Below are 19,633 nucleotides of genomic sequence, written 5' to 3' on the forward strand. Positions count from 1 at the left end.
AATCAGTCACTTTATAACATAAGTTTCCTGAAGGATTATATCTTCTTTTTTTCCCACAAGGAATTACAGTGCCTTGAATATGGTAACACCTAATAAATCTTTAAGTGGGGCTTACTTTAACTTGATTGAGACAGTTTCTACCAATTTGCCCAAATTGGTTATACAGTTTTTTGCTTTCTGGTTCTCAGTCAAATATTCTTGAAATTTTGTTTAGCCTGGTGAAAGCCCAGAAATCTTATATATATATATATATATATATATATATATATATATATATATATATATATATATAATACATAATATATACATATATTATATAATAAAATATAGTATTACAAAAATATAGTATTAATATATATTAATACTATATTTTATTTATTTTATATGTAATATATTATATATATCATATAACATATTATATTATAATAAATAAATATATATATATATATATATATATATAGTTCTTTTTCTCACCTGTGAGATGGAAAGATCTTACAAAGACAGATACTCCAAGAAACACAGCTGATGGATGGACAGAGGGCTGATCGTGATTATCTTTACTGCCTTTATGTTCTTAATGCTTCTGCATTGCTCTTACTGGTTTCTATAAATAAAAAAGTTCTTACCCTTGGTGATCTTATTTATACAAATGGGAAAACAGGGAGGTAGTTGTGTAAAACCTCCTTTACAAAACATTTTCTGAAAACTGGAGCTGTGTGAGTGACTTCCATCCCAGCACAGACCCTTGCACATGGGTAGGCTCTTAATAAATGTCTGTTGATTGATGGATTACTTGTTCTGTTCCCTGGTGGTCCATGGAGATTTCTTGTTGCCAGATATGTTGTAATTTCCAGAGTCGACTCATCAAAACAATCAATCCAAGATCTCTTTTTGCATTTTTGCCTCGTTTTAAACAGTGAGACAAATGGGTATATGGCATATTTCATTTTCCTCTTTTTCTTACAAAAATAAATCCTCATGTACTATTGCAAAAGAAGGGAAAAGCAGAGCCTTTTGTTGTTTGAGAATTTAATTAGCACTGTGACTTAATAAGATTTGCATCAATTACCACCTTCATTCAAACCCCCAATTTTCACTCTCTTTGTTTATATAGAAAGAGGTGTAATGGACTAGCACTCAGGAATAGTAGACAGTTCAGAGTTGTCAACACCTTAGAGAACAGTTTGATCCTGTGAGTTAATTGACTGTTTGAAGTGAGGTCTTGGTTTAAACCTCTGCTGAGTGGCATTTTACATGTGAATGTGTGTTCCATGGTAACTTGTGCAGGAGTTGATTGATTTTCATTAAACCTGGTACATTGTAATGGGACAGAAAGAAATATTTTAAGCGTGATTTATGGTTCAACTTGTCATCTCTAAACCAAATGGAATTGGCCAAAAGATTTTGAATGGGCATGCAGACAGCTTTAAACAGATTTCAGTGAAATTAGTGGAGGAGCAAGCAGAATGAGAACTGGAAATAAGCAGAGATTATGAGTTCAGCACAGTGGTCACAAGAAAAGACACTTGAAATATTATTTCTTCATAAATACGTGCATTGTAGGGCTATTAAATTATGTCCTCCATAGTTTTGATGCCAAGTCAGATTCCATCTGTTAAAGTGAGAGATCATCCTGTTGGGCAGCACAGTAGGGGAAAGGGAGAACACACCAAATTTGTAGCCATAAGAAGTGGGCAAACACAATTTTTAAACCCTACCTTAAGCACAAAACAGTCTTGTCCTGGCTCTCTGAGTAAGTTATGGAAACATGAGGTTGCAGTGAGTGAATATTAGAGTCTACAGAAACTATAGTCATTACATTGTGTTTTTCATGAACATAAATTTGCATATTTGACTGGAAGTCGGGGTCATTCTCATTAAAGAGATTTCTGGCTCTTACCAACAAGTGAAATAAAAGAAAACTTAAAGAACACTTGACTGAGAATCAAGAAGAATTCTCTCTCTCTCTTTTATGTATTTGGATTCATTCAATCATCAGGCTACTTCTAGACAGTGAATTACGTTTAAGTAAGGTAAAGCTGAATTTTTAATAGGTGAGATGTATGTATTTTCCTTAATTCATTCATTGATTTTTATCTACTGCATAGTGGGTAAAGTGGCACCACAAGATGAAACTGGAAGGGATCTTGCCACCCCTCCTGACAAAAGCAAAGCAACTCATTCCTTTAAGGGAGGGAGGTAAACAACATGGCATAATAATATTAATATTAATAATAATAATACATTGACTTAGTGCTGCAATCAGGAGACCTAGAAGAGATAGTTTAGATTCTAATTAGCATATTAAATTATTCATTGTCCAGAAAAGGGGCAAATTTTGGTCAGCAATGAGAAATGAAATTGAAAAGCTCTTTGGGGAGACAGATGATGGAAGGTTTTGCAAGTCACATAAGCACTGTCAAGCATTCAAATTCTACTACTAATGCTAAATAATTAGCATTCATGTAGCATTTGGAGCTTAACAAATATCTCATTCAGTCTTCCCAATCTTGGGGGATAGGTACTAATCACCTCATTTTAGAGATGAGGAAACTGAGGAAGATAGGTTAAGTGACTTGCCTAGGATCACACAGCTGCTAAGACAGATTTGAATGGGGGTCTTCCTGACCCCAGGTCCAGTACTCAATCCACTGTGACATCTAGCAGCTGTCTCTAACATTTTTTAGTTTAATGACTCTCTACAAGTCACTTAACTACTCCAAGTCTCCCTTTGATAGATAGTCTGTAAAATGAGAGGACTGTACTATATGATCTCTGAAATTCCTTCCAGTTCTGTGTTCCATGAGTCTGTGTTTCAGGTAGTATGAAGAAGCCAGAGTCCTGGATCCAGAAGTTTCCCTGTTTAGAAATAAGGAACTTTTGTAGCAAAAACTTTCATCTTTAAGTAGTGATTTCCTCCCCCACCCCACCCCATCTGTTACCCTTTGAATATCCTTAGAAAGATAGCCCTTATTAGATTCAAAATACTAATTCTTTTTTTTTTTTTAATTCAGGGAAGGTTACCCAAGTAGCTTGTTCTGATGGACTCTAGATATGTTCAAAAGTGTTTGGGTTCTGGAGAGCATTTTGGACCTATATCTCAAAGTCTTTAAATCTGTGCATACCCTTTGATCTAGCAATACCACTACTAGGACTGTATCCCAGAGAGATTTTTAAAAAAGTCAAAGGATATATTTGTACAAAAATATTTATAGTGACTTGGAAATTAAGATGTCAATCAACTGAGAAATAGCTGAAGAAGTTAACTGTAATGCACTATAAGAATTGATGAGGATGGTTTCAGAAAAACATGAAAAGAATTACATGAACTGATGTAGAATGCAGTGAGCAGAACCAGGAGAACATTGTACATAGTGACTGCAATAATGTACGATGGACAATTGTGAATGACTTGGGTATTCTCAGCAATAGAGTGATCTAAGACAATCCTTATAGACTATAAAAATGTTATTTACCTCCTGAGAAAGAACTGATGGCGTCTGAATGCAGCTTGAAACATTTTTTTCTTCATTGTTTTTGTTCAAGTTCTCTTCCATGAAATGACTAATATTAAAAAGTGTTTTATATGATTGCACATGTAAAAATCCACATCATGTTGCTTACTGTTTCAGGGCAGGGAAAGGGAACAGAGAGACAGAGGGAGAGAGAGAATTTTTGAACCCAGAATTCTTTTTAGATGTTAAAAATTGTTTTTACATGTAATTGGGGAAGAAATAAAAAAAAATTTAAGCGTTTGGGTTAGGATGACAAAGATAAGGAAACGAGTAGCTTCTTTCTTCAGTTTTGAATTCTAGTCTGAGTTGCTTGGTAGGATTCCAGCCTATCACTGGTACACTGGGAACACTCAGGCAGAGAGGGGTTGTGTTGTCATTCCTCAGAACATTATTTCTCAAGGTATCTGAATCTGGGAAATTAGCTCAAGGCAGAGAGGCCTCTGAGTGTTTTAAGTTCTCTTAGATCCATACTAGGAGGGGGAAGTGTAGTAGAGAGGAAAGGGCATTGAAATTAGAATTAAACAATCAATTAACAAGAATTTATTAAGCACTGATCAATACCAGGTTCTGGGGGAGACACACACACACAGAGACAGACAGATAGACAGACAGAGACAGAGACAGATTCAGACAAAGAGACAGAGAGACAGAGACAGACAGAGACAGACAGACAGACCTATCATCCTTATCATACTGCAGGGAGTAGAGGAGAGAATATGCACACATAGAAATAGATAACAAACACACACACATATATATGTATATATATATATATATATATATATATATATATATATATATATAAAGCAGATACAAGGTGATTTGGGGGAAGGATAAGGAAATTAGGAAAGGACTCCTAACGGAGGTAGGTCTTGGAAGGAGACTAGAAATTCTAAGTGATAGAGGTGAGGAAGGAGTAATTGAGGATCCGCGAACAAGTGGATGGAACGTTGCATGGGAGGGACAGCAAAGAGGCCAGTTTTATTGAACTGTATAATATATGTGAAGAGGATTCATGCATAGTCGCTTGTTATCAAGGAAAGAGAAGCATATTGGGTGATTTAAGAGTGGCTGTGACTTCCCAAGTTCCCTTCTACCTTCTGGCTTTGAGTACCACACCTGTGCAGCCTCAGTGAGCAGTGATGGAGTATGGGCAGTAAATTCAGTCTAAAGAATTCCAAAGTCCACCTGGCCCTCAACTTTTGTCAGGCTAATTAATTATCCTATGCATTCCTTTGGAGAAGTACATTGCTGCCAAGGACCTAATCTACCAAGAAGCTGTTTTACAAACTCAAAAGAGTAGTTTTCTAGAATTTAGTAAACTTGCAAGTGGACAAAATCACAAGAAGAAAGTGTGCATTTGGACACTATATAATGTAGGATGGTTGGGAAATGCAGACTCATGTTAACATATAGAAACAATAGTTTCTAATTTGCTTAAATATGTTAAAGCATGAATAATAATTTAAAGGTAAATAGAATGATAAATCACCCTTCATCACCCCTGCCTCATTAAAATTTTTAAGACCCTCCCCCTTCCCACTGGCTATATTTTTATTAAACCCTTATCTTCTGATCTCAGAATCAAATATGCTGGGTATTCGTTCCTTGTCAGAAGAGTGGTAAGGAGTAGGAGTAGGCAATGGGGTTAAGTGACTTGCCTAGAATTACACAGCTAGGAAGTACCTAGGAGGTCAAATTTGAACCCAGGACCTTCTGTCTCTAGATCTGGTTCTCAGTCCACTGAGCCACCTAGATGTCCCTATTTGTGCTATATTTTTGAAGAGTTTGATCATAGATCTAGAGAAAAAAAGGGATATCAAGGTGGTATAGTAGCTGGAATGTGGAGCTGGAGCTGGAGGATCTGGCATCACATCCTCGATCTGCTCCCTATTTATTGCCTTTGTGTCTCTGGGCTTCAGTTTTCTCCATCTATAAAATGAAAGGGTTGGATTACAAGCCACTTCCAGCTCTAAAGTGCTGATTCTATGACTCCATTTGAAAGCTCATTTAAGTTTTTAAACCCATATTTAGATCCCTATAAAGAAACTGAATTGCCCTTTTATACTGGGCTGGGGATGCCAAGACTAAAGACGTGTTCTACTTGAAGAGACTCCTTTCCAAAAGTTCTCCAAAAGTTTGATAGACTATGGATCAAGGCAATCAATTGCCCACATCAACAAGGGCACATTTAATTTTCTTCACTGTAATTGCTTTTGCTGGTATTTTCAATTCTAAGAAAACCATGAATTCTCTTTGGATTTTGAAATTTACATTTGAGGTTTAGGGCTATAGAGAAGGGTGGATGAAAAAGATATTAGAGCTTAAAGGAGAAAGAACACAGAGGATGTGTGTGTGTGTATTTATATTTGTCATTTCACTGGTCTTGGGGCAGTGTCAGAACTCCTGCTCTATGAATATTAGTGGAACAGACACACTCACTACAGTTTATCCCCCTCTATTTTCCATGCCCAATAATTTTGGTGAGCCATTCAGGGGACAGATGTAATGCTTTTTTAATTTTGTGATCTACAGAGCACCTCTGGATTTACCTTTCTTATCCACCGATCCACCCACCCCCTCATTCATCCATCCAGCTATCCATCATTAAGCATTTATCAGGCATTTAAGTGTGCCAAACAATGTTCTAAATTCTGGAGATACAAAGAGAAAAGTGACTATTTAGTCACCACCTTCAAGGAGTTTATATTCTTTTTTTATTTTTATTTATTTAATGAATTTAGAATATTTTTCCATGGTTACATGATTTATGTTCTTTCCCTCCCCTCTTCCTTTCCCCCTCCCAGAGCCCAAGAGTAATTCCACTGGATTTTACATGTACCATCATTCAAAACCTATTTCCATATTATTAATATTTGCTCTGGGGTGATCATTTAAAGTCTACATCCCCAATCATATCCCCATCAACCCATGTGATCAAGCAGTTGTTTTTCTTCTATGTATATGTTTCTACTCCCACGGTTCTTTCTCTGGATGTTTATAGCATTCTTTCTCATAAGTTCCTCAGAATTGTCCTGGGTCTCATTGCATTGCTGCTATTAGAGAAGTCCATTACGTTTGATTGTACCACAGTGTATCAGTCTCTCTGGATTTTGTTCTCCTGGTTCTGCTCCTCTCACTCTGCATCTCTTCCTGGAGGTCATTCAAATTCACACAGAATTCCTCCAGTTCATCATTCCTTTGAGCACAATGGTATTCCATCACCAACAGATACCATAATTTATTCAGCCATTCCCCAATTGAAGGGCATTCCCTCATTTTCCAATTTTTTGCCACTACAAAGAGTGCAGCTATGAATTTTTTTTAATTTTTTAATTTTAGTTAATTAATTTAGAATATCTTCCTGGGGTACCATGATTCATATTCTTTCCCTTCCCTTCCCCCTCCCATAGCCAACAAGCAATTCAACTGAGTTTTACATGTATTATTGATCAAGACCTTTTCCATATAAGGAGTTTATAGTCTTATCAGGATAGACTAAATGCTCCAAATAAGTATTATCTTGGAGTGGAGGTTGGGGATGGGGAAGGAACATGCATCTGGGGAGATCAAGAAAGACTTCAATAAAGAAAGTAAAGCATCAGTAGAGTTTTAAAGGAAACAGGTAACTAAAACAGAAGTTAGAAGGAACTTCATTCCAAGGAAAAGGTACAGCCAGTATGCAGAGACAGGAGGTGGAGTAGACCAGCTAGGGAAAGCAAGAAGATCAGTTCATGTGGGCCATAGAGTGCAGGAAGGGAAGCAATGTATAAATAAATCTGGAAATAATTGGCTAAAGCGTATATACTCTTTGTTTGGAGAATAATGGAGAAGTATATAGAGGCCAGATTAAAAGATTTTCTTGAGGGTCTAATGAGTTGGTATTTGATACAATAGACAACAAAGAATTATTTCAGTTTCATAAACAATTACAAGAATATTTGAGAAAGATAATTCTTATATTTAGGAGGAATTGGAAGAAGAGACTGAAACTAAAGGGGGCAAGCTTGTAGGTTCCTATATAGCTTTTGAGAACAATACAATATAAAGAAGAGTTGCATTGTAATTATGAAAATGGAGAGGAAGTGAGATGAACCCACAGTACCAAAAGGCAGGTACTGGGTTAGATTAGGGGAATTAAACTTAGAGAGGTTATCACGTGTCTAAAAGGTAAAATATTTATTATTTTTTTTAAAAAGTCACCCCGAGTTTACCTTTTAACAAATAGGAAAACAGACACTGAATATGTAATGATTTAGAATCACAGCCTTTGTGTTGGAGAGAACTTTAAAGGTCTTTTATAAGAATCCCTTTAGATGACTTGATCAAGGTCAATCAGTGACAGTTCATGTGTTCTTTGAACAAATACTAATTGTGCTAGGTGTATGAGCTTTGGAGAAACAACAAATAAGATGCATATCTTTTAGCTGATTTGGGAAGATAAGTTCTTCATTCAAATAACTAAAATATTGGACACGATGTGAAAATGGAATAAGAGGTTCAGAGTGCTATGGGAAGGAAGGAGAGAATTTCTGACTGGTAGACTTAGGATAATAAAGGTAGGTTTCATGGAAGAAATTGCAATTAAACTGGGTCTTGAAGGAAAGAGTCAAAAGAAAAGAAATTGGGATAATTTTTTGATATATTTTCTTTATTTTGTTAAATATTTCCCAATTACTTATAAAAATTAGCATTCATTTAAATACTTTTTGTTCAAATGCTCTCCCTTTTGTACCTTTTCCCCCTCCTTTAAAAGATGAACAGTCTGACATTGATTATACATGTGAAGTCATCCAAAATGTATATCCATATTAGCCACTTTGCAAAAGAAAACATTTTAGAAAGGAGAAAAATAAAGAAAAAAATTAAGGTTCAGTCTGCATTCAGAGTTCATCACTCCTCTAGAGGTTGAGAGCATTTTTCATCATAGGCTCATTGAAAATGTCTTGATCACAGTAGCTAAGTCTTTCACAGTTGATCATCCTTTCAATAGTGCTGTTATTTTATACAATATTTTCCTGGTTCATTCAGCATCAATTTCAACCAACCCTGTGAACCCCAAGCCCTGTCAAGTCAATTAGCATTGATTAGGTGCCTGCTCTGTGCCAGACATTGTGGTAGGTGCTGTGGACACATAGAAAGGCAAAAGACAGTCCTTGCCCTCAAGGAGTTCACACAAGTCAGAGCATACCTAAAGATCATCTCCTGCAAGACTTCTTTACTTGGGGGGGTCTATTAATTTTTTTTTTTAATATTTAGTAACTATTTCAATATAATTGGTTACCTTTGTAATCATTCAGATTTTAGTTCATGAATTTAGAAACATTCTTCTGAGAAAGGGTCTGTAGGTTTCACAAAGGAGTCCATGAGATTTAAAAAAAAAAAAGCAACCCATTCAGAACACCTACTCTAGCACAACCCCTCCATTTTGGAGGGAATTTATTATGTGCACTGACCTTATGCTTTCGTAATTAAAAACTGGAATTATGAGGCAAAAGGGGCCCAAAGTCTCTCATACGCCAGTGGTTTTCTGTATCAAAATGGCAATAGTTTCACTACCCTTTTCCTTCTCCAGTCTTTGCTATGTATAATATTTTTTGTTTTAATGAATGAAATTTCCAGACCAAGCCATCTTTGTTGGCAATCCTCCCCAATTCTCCATAAAAGAAATGGAAAGGACTAAAAAGTATCTTAAGCCACATGATTGTTCTTCTGGCGAGGTTGCTCCAGGATAGTAACTGACCACCCTTTTTCATTGACTGTCAGCTTCAACTATAAATGAGATAGATGTCCAAAGGAAACTGTTTAATATAAAAAGAAGATGGATCATTTATGCCCTTTATAAATTCCGCATAGTACTGAACATCCCAGACTAAACATATAGGTGAAACTTAGCCCACAATGCCTTTCAGAGTTCCCTAACCACTTCTGCCTCTCAGCAATGTTATTTCACTTTCTCTGCCCTTCCCCAACCTGTTTATACATTATGCTAAGATATTACCCTTAGGGGTATTTGCATCTTAACCAGGGACTCTCCAAGATGAAAAGCTTTTGACACCCAAAGCAATGAATCACTAATGGTAAAATTTAAGTGACTGACAGGTTGGGGGAGATATTTGGGGAAGAAAAATCTTCCCAGCCTCCTCAGATTACAGGAGTCAGCCAGCCCTTGGGTAATGCTTTATGCCAAGCCTTCTGTGGGTACTTAATTAAAGAATTATATTGCCACCTATTTATGATTTGAATGCTAGCTATTTAAGATAAGAATAATCTTTAGTGAAGCAAGCATTATACAATTTAGACAGTCAAGCCTTAGTGCAATTCTATCTTTAGTGATAAGATGACCTACAGACCATCTGAGGACACCAGTGTTAATTAAATTAAAATTTTTAAAAATCCTACCAGGGCCTTGAGCAGTCCCAGGAAAATTATTTGTAGATTGTGGGAAGGCAAAACAAAAACTCTTGCACAAAAGTGATATCCATTCTCCCTTTGAAAGTTTAGAAGTACCAAAGGCAATTTTACATTTTTTAGGAGATTTAAAAATACTTCAAAACAAGAATATGATGCCAGAAATATACCTAGAAATTAGACAGTAACTTGCCACTGGCAGGCTCTGCTTAAACCTGTTACTTAGGCTCTCTGGAAGCAAAGCCAATGCCTTCATGTATTTCCCATCAGATAAACATGTATATGGTACTATGTTAAAAGCCAGTTAAAAAATTAGATATAAAACCACTTGATGCCATCATGTTTCTACTAAAGTGAGCTCTGTGAGGCCCAAGACACACCCATGGTCAAATGCAATTGATTTTCCCTCAGCTTTACCAAAATTTAAAAACAAAACAAAACTTTCATTTCCTCTTCAGAGTGGGTGTTTTATGGGAAGGAAGGATGAGGGAAGCTGGAGTCAGAAAAACATATGAATTTGTCATTATTTATACCTTAGAAAATATTTTGTGAAAGTTAATAAACAAGGGGCAGCTAGATTGCTCAGTGGTGAGAGCCAGACAGAAGGTTCTGGGTTCAAATTTGATCTTAGTCATTTCCTAGCTGTGTGACCCTGGGCAAGTCACTTAACTCCCATTGATTAGCCCTTACCACTCTTCTGCTTTGGAACCAATACACAGTACTGATTCTAAGAGGGAAGGTAAGAGTTTTTAAAAAGAAAACAAATTAATAAACAAAAAAAGATACCTTATCAGACTGGCAGTTTTTATCTTAGTGCTAGCAAATTCATCCAGATATTTGGCTGGAGTTTCAAAACATGGCCTTCATTGAGAGTAGAGTTGATGCTATTTTCTATGGTAATAAACTTTACCAATAGTTCCCCCCCCCCCCCAGACCTGGAGCTTAGGAAAATGATTGGGATATTAGGACCTAGGTAGGTAGAAATAGGAGGTGTTATTTAACTCAGCTTCTTGAAGTTCAAGCAGAGAAGCTTCTCCCCACTCACATTCATTGTAATTAAAGAATCCTGGTGCCATGTTGGTCAACATTAATATACCTAGTCTCCAAATAGAATAGGCAGGACAGTTTGACAAACATTTCACTAGACTATATTTCCTCCATCGCCTGCTAACTGGAGACTTTTTTTTTTTATTTCAAAAGGAGGCTGCTACCTTGCTATCTTTTAGTGGTACCCATGGCACCATTTCAGGCAGTGTGTCAAGAGAATCCTTCAGATCATCAAAAAGTGAGGGGAATCCAAATTGTAGGAAACGTAAAGACTGCTTGTTCCTTAGATCAATAAGTGGTCTCATGAATTGTTATGAGTTCCCCTGGTGCTTTGGAGAAAATCCTGCCAGTGTGACTGGAAGGACATTTGCCAAATGCAACTCATTGAGTGTGAGTCCTTCTCTAGGACTCACATCCTGAATTCACAGTCATTTATTATATCTTGGTTCCTGGTAATTTTCTTCCCAATAATTGCTATTAGACAAATTGTTGTGAGCTGGGGGTTGGGATGGGGGGGGTGGCACCCTTTAAATTGGAAAGGTTTTCATAGACCTTTCAAAGTTAAGGATGTTTTTTAAGCCACTTGCTAAAACTTATTGCAGAGACAATATTTGATTTCTCTAGCTTATCAATTATGTTATAGAATTATCCTGGAAAAATCCAAAAGTAAATCTTGTAATTTTTGTCTGTAGAATGGGCACAACTCATTATGATGATATAAAATATGTTTGACATTGTCCGTGTGTACTTTTAAAAATACCTTACTTTCTGTCTTAGTAATATCTCTAAGAAAGAAGGGCAAGGGCTAGGCAAACAGAGTTAAGTGACTTGCCTAGGGTCACACAGCATGGAAGTGTCTGAGATCACATCTGAACTCATTTCCTCCCAACTCCAGGCCTGGCTCTCTATTCCCTGTGCTACCTACCTGCCCCTTCTAAGTGCATTTATTCAATATCCTAGAAATTTTAAACTTAATACTGCTGGTGGCTTAAAGTTCAATGATATTAGCTGAGAAGTCAGGACAGGGAGGGAAATCTAAAAGTTCTAGAGGATTCTTTATATTAACATTCTGTTTACTAATAAGCTATATAATATGCAAAATGATCTGCCTGTAGGTTAACAGAGAGCATCAAAGGCAAATTGCTTCCTTGTCTTATTGTTCAATATTATCTCATTATGAGAGTAGTATAATGTAGTGGATAGAGAATTTACTCTGGAGCCAAAAAGAAACAAATTCTCCTTCTAATGCACATTGACTACTGTCTGCAGGAATCACTTAATTTCTCTGTTCTAGGCAGGTTTCTAAGATTATAGATGACAAAGAAAAGGTCTGTCTGCATTTGTAGAGGGCATTTACTCAACAGGCTATTCCTTAAAGGGATTGAGTCATAGATCCAATCTCATCCCCCTCAACAAGCACTTAATAAGCCTTTATTATTATGCCAGCTATCCTAGATACTAAGAGAGAAATGAAACATTGTCCCTGAACTCAAGGAGCTTACCTATTCTTTTCTTCCTTGCAGTCACAATTAAAAACACACAAATGTATGTGAAGCAAACATGTACACACATATATGTGTATTAATCTCTATTTCTATCTATTAGTGTATCTATCTCTATGTATCCCTCTGTCTTTATATATGTGTCTATGTCTACCTATCTCTTTATATCCATTTATCTCTGTATCTATTTCTATCTCTCTACTTCTATCTCTCTGTCTCTGTCTCTCTCATTATGTATTTATCTCTTTGTATCTCCACCTTTCTCTATGTATCTCTACCTTTTTTCTGTCTCTTTAACTCCCTAACTATGTATCTATCTAAATACCTACCTAGCTCTCTCTATAACTCTCTCTATGTATCTACCTCTCTTTATCTGCCCAAGTATATCTATCTATCTATCTATCTATCTATCTATCTATCTATCTATCTATCTGTCTGTCTGTCTGTCTGTCTGTCTGTCTCACCTATCTATATACATATATCTTGGTCTAGAATTGTTATTTCATCAGTGAAGTTCTATTGTGGAAATTCCTTATAGAGTGAAGAGAAGCAATGAGGCACTGAGCAGTTAAGGGGCTTGCTTATTGCCATTAGTTATTGTGGTTCAGAATCAGAACATGAAGTCTAAACCTCCAGACCAATCTTTTGTTTCTTCCTCTCCTCCTCTTCCCTCCTCCACATGTATGTGCACACGCGTATACATATTGAAGCCTACAAACATGTAGGCTTCAATATGTACATATGTATATGTATACATAGGCATTTATATCTCAGCTACTATTTGGGTGGTTACAAAAATACATACAACGTTAGTTATGATTAATAATGGTTTCTCAACATGAGAGCAAAAATAAGATGATAAAAATAACCTGTTTTGTCCATGAAATTTATATGCCATCCTCATAAGACCAAGTAGTATTAGTTTCCTATAGCATTAACTTGAAAATCCTTCTATATTCGTTTTATCCATGTAAAGATTAAGATTAAAGTGTCATATACCTGATTTCATTTTATGAAGTCCCCAACTTTTTGTGGGATAGGTTGCTACTCTTCGTCTTTTGGAAGCCTTGCAATGCAGTGTGTGATTGGTTGCTGACTGTTCCATGTGGGTTGATAGAGAAAAGGAGTGTGGACTTTGTGAATGGTCCTCGTTTTATCCCTTCCCCATACCAAATCTTGACCAGTGGTGGGACAGGGGAGTTTGCCCTGGAGAACCACCCATTAAAGCCACTGAACCAGTAGAGGGTTTGTAAATGGAATCCACAAATCTTCTCATGTTTCCATGGTTAGATTTCAGAGGTTTTGTGATTATGGAGGGGGAATAATAATAAATTTTATTTTCACCAACCTCTAACTGAAATTTAGTATTTCCTCTAATTGCAAGTGTTGACAAGAAGCCATCAGTACCTATGATGGTCACACATAGAAATGAATAGCTATTTTCATATTATATTATAGTCTTTGCAGATATCTTGAAATATTTATAGTTCTTCAAAATTATTATAATTATTTGCTCCCTTGCTAGATTACAAGTGGTCACAACTTTCTGGCTACAAACAATATTTCAACATAATTGATTTCTTTGGTAATCCTATATATTTTGTTTTCTACATTTAAAAACATTATTCTGAAAGGGGGTGCATGTTCAAAGTATTCACTTGTTTTTTGGTCATGTCTCACTCTTTGTGACCCCGTTTGATCAATGGAGTGATATCAATCCTTGAATGTCCCTAACACTTCCAGCCTGGGAAAGAGAAGACTCAGTCCCCCAAAAAATCCATTAAGCATGGTGTCTTGCATTTTTTGGGGGAGGGACTATCAGAGTAATGGGTTGGGATCTGTAATTCTATCATTTGAGAGAGGTTCTTATGAAGAAGCACTCTCCAAAAAAGCAGCTCTCATATAACTTACACTCAGAAAATCTCTTGTGGAATCTTCAATTTAAAGTGATTTGCTCACAGTTCACACTGTTGCAATATGTTAGAATTAGGATTTGAACCAGCCTTTAATGAATCCAAGGACAGACTCATTTGTTTGGATTTCAAAGCATAACTGTTTAATGAACTGAATCAAATTCTTTACCAATTTACTGAGTACCCCTAAAGTTAACTGAAAACAGGTAATTTTTCTTTCAAAATCCCCCACCTTATATTTGCTGTTTATTTAACTAATTTGAACATTTCCCCCCATTTTGATGAGTTAAATGATGTATACAATAAGGACTGATAGGCTCACATTACCTCTTTATAAAGTTATATATACCTATATTATCTCATTTACTTCTTGCAACTATCCCATCAGTAAACTGAACATAATCACATACTTGGTAAGTATTAGAGCCAGTATTAGACCAGGATTAGAAACACAAGTTCTCTAAACTTTTCAAGATCAATGCTGCATCTGCTACAACTGACTGCTTCTATCTTCTCTTCTAGGGTACCCCTGGGGGAAAGCAGATAGTTCTGTGTTAGTATTAGAATTACTTTTAAAATATTTCTTAACATTTTGCCAGTGATCTTATAGGCAATAAGAAAGTCCCAGGATTTTGAGGTTCATTTCCATAAGTTCCTTTCTTTATTGACTGTTTATTTCCTGAGACTAAAAAATTAAGTACTATAATTGCTTCTAACTCTAGTAGCCCAATTTGGAGGAGGAAAAGAAGGCATGCCACAAAAGTCATATGAGGCCTTTTCAATTGAAGCTTTCTAAGTGAGAAGAAATAGAACCTTCACCTTGGGAATTTGGATTTCTTTTCCCTGAATGGGTTTTCTCACCCACTGCTAATATAGTCAGGTTCTCCTGCAGTTGATCAGTTTCTGGAAAGAAAGAATACATAAAACCCCTTCGTCTTCCTTAGGATCAGCCTCTTAAAATGGTAAGAAAACATGCTGTCACATGAGTATGAGGTGTTTTCTTTTTCTTTCTTTTTTTCTGTCATGTTTGTGGTTATTCTATGAATGGTAGTGATAGTAAATACTTAGGTATTTCTATTTTTCTCTTAAAATCTGTTTGGTATGGGATCAGGTGGAAAGGGGATGGGGAGGGACTATGGTAAAAAAAAAAATCAACCTCAGAATCTCCCCTGTCTCATCAGAAGCATTGACAATCATTGCTCAGATGTGTGTCTGTACACATACATAACATGTATATGTGTACATGTATTTACATATATGTGCCATGCAAAATACAAATGTCATGTCTGTATGTGTTGTGATTCATAAGCATATATTTGCAAAAAACTCTTTGAAACAGTATTATTGCAGGAAAGTATTTAAATGTTTTCTGATCACATATCTTTGGAGGGTATTCAAGGCATTGAGACTCCAAATTCAAGTAGATTCTTTTCGCTCTTTCACGGTCTTAAGGTTCATTTAAGAAAGAAAGCATTCATCCCAGAACAGCACTGTACCACTGAGAGTTAGCCGGAAACAGTCGCTGTAAAAACAAACGACGAATATCCTGGGGCACCTAGAACCAAAGACCCAAGATGGCACAAATCCCAAATATTGTTTGTAAAGCTTCTTGGGCATTCTGCAGGAACAGTGCTGGAAATGTCATTTGTAGGAGAAATTACGTACTTTTCCTAGTCGGGGTGAAATGGGATAGAGAAGGGAGAAGAGAGGAAGAGGAGAGAGGGGGGTGGAGAAGGAGGGAGGGAGAAAAGGAGGAGAGAGGGAAAGAGAGAGAAAGATGAGAGACGAAAGAGATAGGAAGGAAAGAGGAAAAAGAGACAGACAGACAACGGACAGACAAACTTGCAGAGGACGAAGGATGTATTTCTAGAGCAGGTGCTTTTTGTCTCGTGCCACCAGGCAGGAGTCATGAGAGTGCGCGTGTAATGTGTTTGTGTGCGTGTGTCTGCTCGCGCCTGTCCGATTCAGCTTCGAGGTGGCAACTGGCAAAGGCTACTGTTGGTTCCACGCCGGGTTTTCCGCCTCTCCTACACACACACACACACACACACACACACACACACACACACACACACACACACACACACACGGTCTCTGTCTCTCTGTCTCTGTGTCTCTGTGTGTGTGTCTCTCTCTCTCACACACACACACACTCTCTCTCTGGTTCAAAGGATGCCGCCGCCAGAGGCCAAGAGCTGAGCTGGGATGCTCTCCTTGGAGCCAGTGTTAAGAAATGCCCCATAGAAACGCTTTTGCTAGTTGAGACTGGGATCCTGCCTGAAAGGAGTCCGGAGGACTGGAGGGGAAGATCTTGCCATTCTAATTCCCCTGCTTCCTTTCCTTTAGATTGGGGGGTGATGTAGTGGCAGGGTATGGATCTGGACAAGGAGGGCAGCAGCAAGAAAGGACAGTAGGTAGTGTTCAGAAGAAAGCAGCAGCAGTTCGGGCTATGTGTTGCTGCTGCTGCTGCTACAAGGAGGAGTTGAGAAAGAAAACAGGAAACGTGGTGGCCGCTTACACACGGCAGCAGCTGATTCATTTCTGCTTGAAAGTGCCTCCCTGAAGTCACTAAGGCGTCCGGGCGGGGAGGGGGGAGGTAGTGAGGCGGAGGGGACGAGGAGGAGGAGGAGGAGGGAGGAGGAGGAGGAGGAGGGAGGAGGGAGGGGGATAGTTGGAGAGGAAAAGGGAAGGTGTAGCCATTCTTCAGTCTAGGGAAAACTGTCTTCATCCACCAGACTTCAGGAGGAGGAGGAGGAGGAGGAGGAGAGGGAGCAGAGCCTAGATTTGGGTACAAAGAAGCAAGTTTCTGAAAGGCACAGTCAAACAGCCCGAGAGGCAGAACAGCACCCAGAACCTCCCATCCGACCCTGTACAGTGAAATTGGGTTAAATGACTGGGACTTGCTGTCCCCAACACCGTTTCAAAGGCATCCTGAGAGAAACCCCGACCAGATCCAACTCAACCAAATCAACAAAATAAAAACTACTGGCTGGAGTTTCCGAGCCCTCTCTGGACCTGGATTTAGAGGGCGCCAAGCTGGAGAGACTTTGGGGTTCCCTCCGAGAGGCTGTTTGCCTCCCCAGCAGAGCCTCTTCTCTTCCCCTGGTGCCTGGCTTAACAATATGAAGGAGCAGCACTCATGTGTGGGCACTGGGCATCCGAGCATGGCTGGGTATGGCAGGATGGCCCCTTTGGAGATGGCTGGTAGCCCTGTGAAGTGCTTCAGAACTGAGTACCCCTTTCCCTATCTCTTCGCAGAGGAGGCTTACCAGAAACTGGCCAGCGAGACCCTGGAGGAGCTGGACTGGTGCCTAGACCAGCTAGAGACCCTGCAGACCAGGCATTCCGTCAGTGAAATGGCCTCGAATAAGGTAAGGGATAACCCTCTGACTGTGCCCACCTTTGCCAACCTAGCTAAAAAGAGCTAGGATTCCTGCAGCCTTCCCTCTCCTCATTATTCCTGTCCCTTTTCACACAGGTTAAAATGCCCCCTCCCACTTAACCTTTCGCATCTGTGTGGGGCTAAAATTTCGCTGTCTTTTTAGTAGTATTTCAACTCCTTTGGAGTTTCCTGAGCTCACCTTCTCAGTCTCCTTTTCCCTTTCCTCCCTTCCCCCTTCATTCAGTCTGGTAAGTTAATCCATTTTGCAAAGGCATCTTTGATATTGATTAATGACATCACTCTCAGGTCTCATTGGATGACCTGTTTTTAATGTCTCCGTGTAACAGTTGGCTTCTGCTACTTGAGCCAAGGCTGTCATTTGACCAGGATTTTAAAGTTTGATTTTAAAGAGTTTTTGTTTTTTTGTCATTCTATGTCAGAAGCTAGTGCCTGATTTTTTTCTTTCATTCTGCAAATCATTTTTAGTTCCATTCATTGAATTAACTTGAAGCTATGTCTTGTTTTTTCAAGAAATAAAAATTTCTGAACAAACAAAGAATGCTTGGCAGGTACTGGGGGGTGGGGAATAGCGTTATTTACTTAATTAATCATATACATAATGAAACAGAACCTTGGTCATAAGGACATGATCTGGCCACAAGGAGTCAACTAGCTATATAGAGAAATTGAGATGACTTCATCACAGCTTTTTCTGTTTTGATCCAAAATAAAATTTAATTTCTTACGTTACTTAGTAATGATGATATTTTTGATTAAATCTTTGGGCCACATGAACTGAATGCTTGTATACCCTTGAAATCATGTTTATTAATATTTTGTGCTTATAAAGTAACCCATGAGAGGCAAGTTTACGATAGACTGGTAAGAAATCTAGGTTCATGTTTTGGTTTTTAGTTATAAGAGGCCATAGTTGCTTTCATGTCTTGTCCTTTGGCTGAGGAAAAAGGCAAAGGAAGCATGCACATGTTGGATACAGATGGTTAAGGGATTCAGCCAATAAGGACTAGTCATTATTTTGATGTATTATTGTAAGTTTCTTTAAGAATTCAATAAAAAAGGCATAATTACCCTATAAAGAAATTTTAGTTAAGTAATTTTGACCTGGTTATAAAGCAAGGAAATGAACCATTTCATTTATTTAAATATCATACTTTCTATGTATTCTCTTCTTCCCTACTCCATCTTTTCTTTCATTCCCCCCCCCCCCCATACACACACACAACCATTTACTTTATTTGCTACTCTAATCTGGCAACTACTTGATTTTTTTCTTGTAACTTTTCTGTTTACTGGTAGCATATTGTTCTCTGGTTAAAATGCTAATCAAAGTCAGTAAAAGTAAGTAGTCTTTCTTCCTTTTTTTTTTTAAACCCTTACCTTCCATCTTAGAATCAATACTATGTATTGTTTTTAAGGCAAAAGAGCAGTGAGGGCTATGCAAGGGGGGTTAAGTGACTTGCCCAGGGTCACACAGCTAGGAAATGTCTGAGGTCAGATTTGAACTCAGGTCCTCTCATCTCTAGGCCTGGCTCTCCATCCACTGAGCCACCCAGCTGCTCCTAAGTAGTCTTTCTAGTACATTCTCTACACTCAGGTTTCCCTCATATACATATCTGCAAAGAACACTGACATTAAAACTTATTCTTTTCGAATTTGTACACTGCTTCTAAATTTACCAATATTCCCCATCAAAATATAGATGTCTTTTCCATTACTATGGCTATATCTATTCCTTGCCCAAGACATCAGGTTTAACTCCATGCAGCATCATTGAAGTATTCCTGTTCTAATTTAGTTGTTACTCCTTTTATATGCTTCGTCTTAGAACAAAAAATCTAGACT

The 19,633-nt window shown here is 37.8% G+C and overlaps 1 protein-coding gene across 5 annotated transcripts in view; it reads left to right on the forward strand.

Moving 5' to 3' along the window:
- The window catches only part of LOC100032166 (cAMP-specific 3',5'-cyclic phosphodiesterase 4D), a 1,134,105-nt gene that overhangs the window by 1,042,229 nt on the left and 72,243 nt on the right, over positions 1–19,633 (forward strand). For 4 of the 5 annotated variants that reach the window (XM_003340569.4, XM_007486363.3, XM_007486361.3 and 1 more), the window contains exon 6: positions 17,647–17,759. In XM_003340569.4, coding sequence (XP_003340617.1) covers positions 17,647–17,759 — 113 coding nt within the window. Of the gene's footprint in view, positions 1–17,067; positions 17,561–17,646; positions 17,760–19,633 lie in introns of those variants that run through there. The other variant, XM_007486365.2, reaches the window with a different exon arrangement.

The sequence above is a fragment of the Monodelphis domestica genome, chromosome 3, assembly GCF_027887165.1.
Source record: "Monodelphis domestica isolate mMonDom1 chromosome 3, mMonDom1.pri, whole genome shotgun sequence".
NCBI lineage: Eukaryota > Metazoa > Chordata > Mammalia > Didelphimorphia > Didelphidae > Monodelphis > Monodelphis domestica.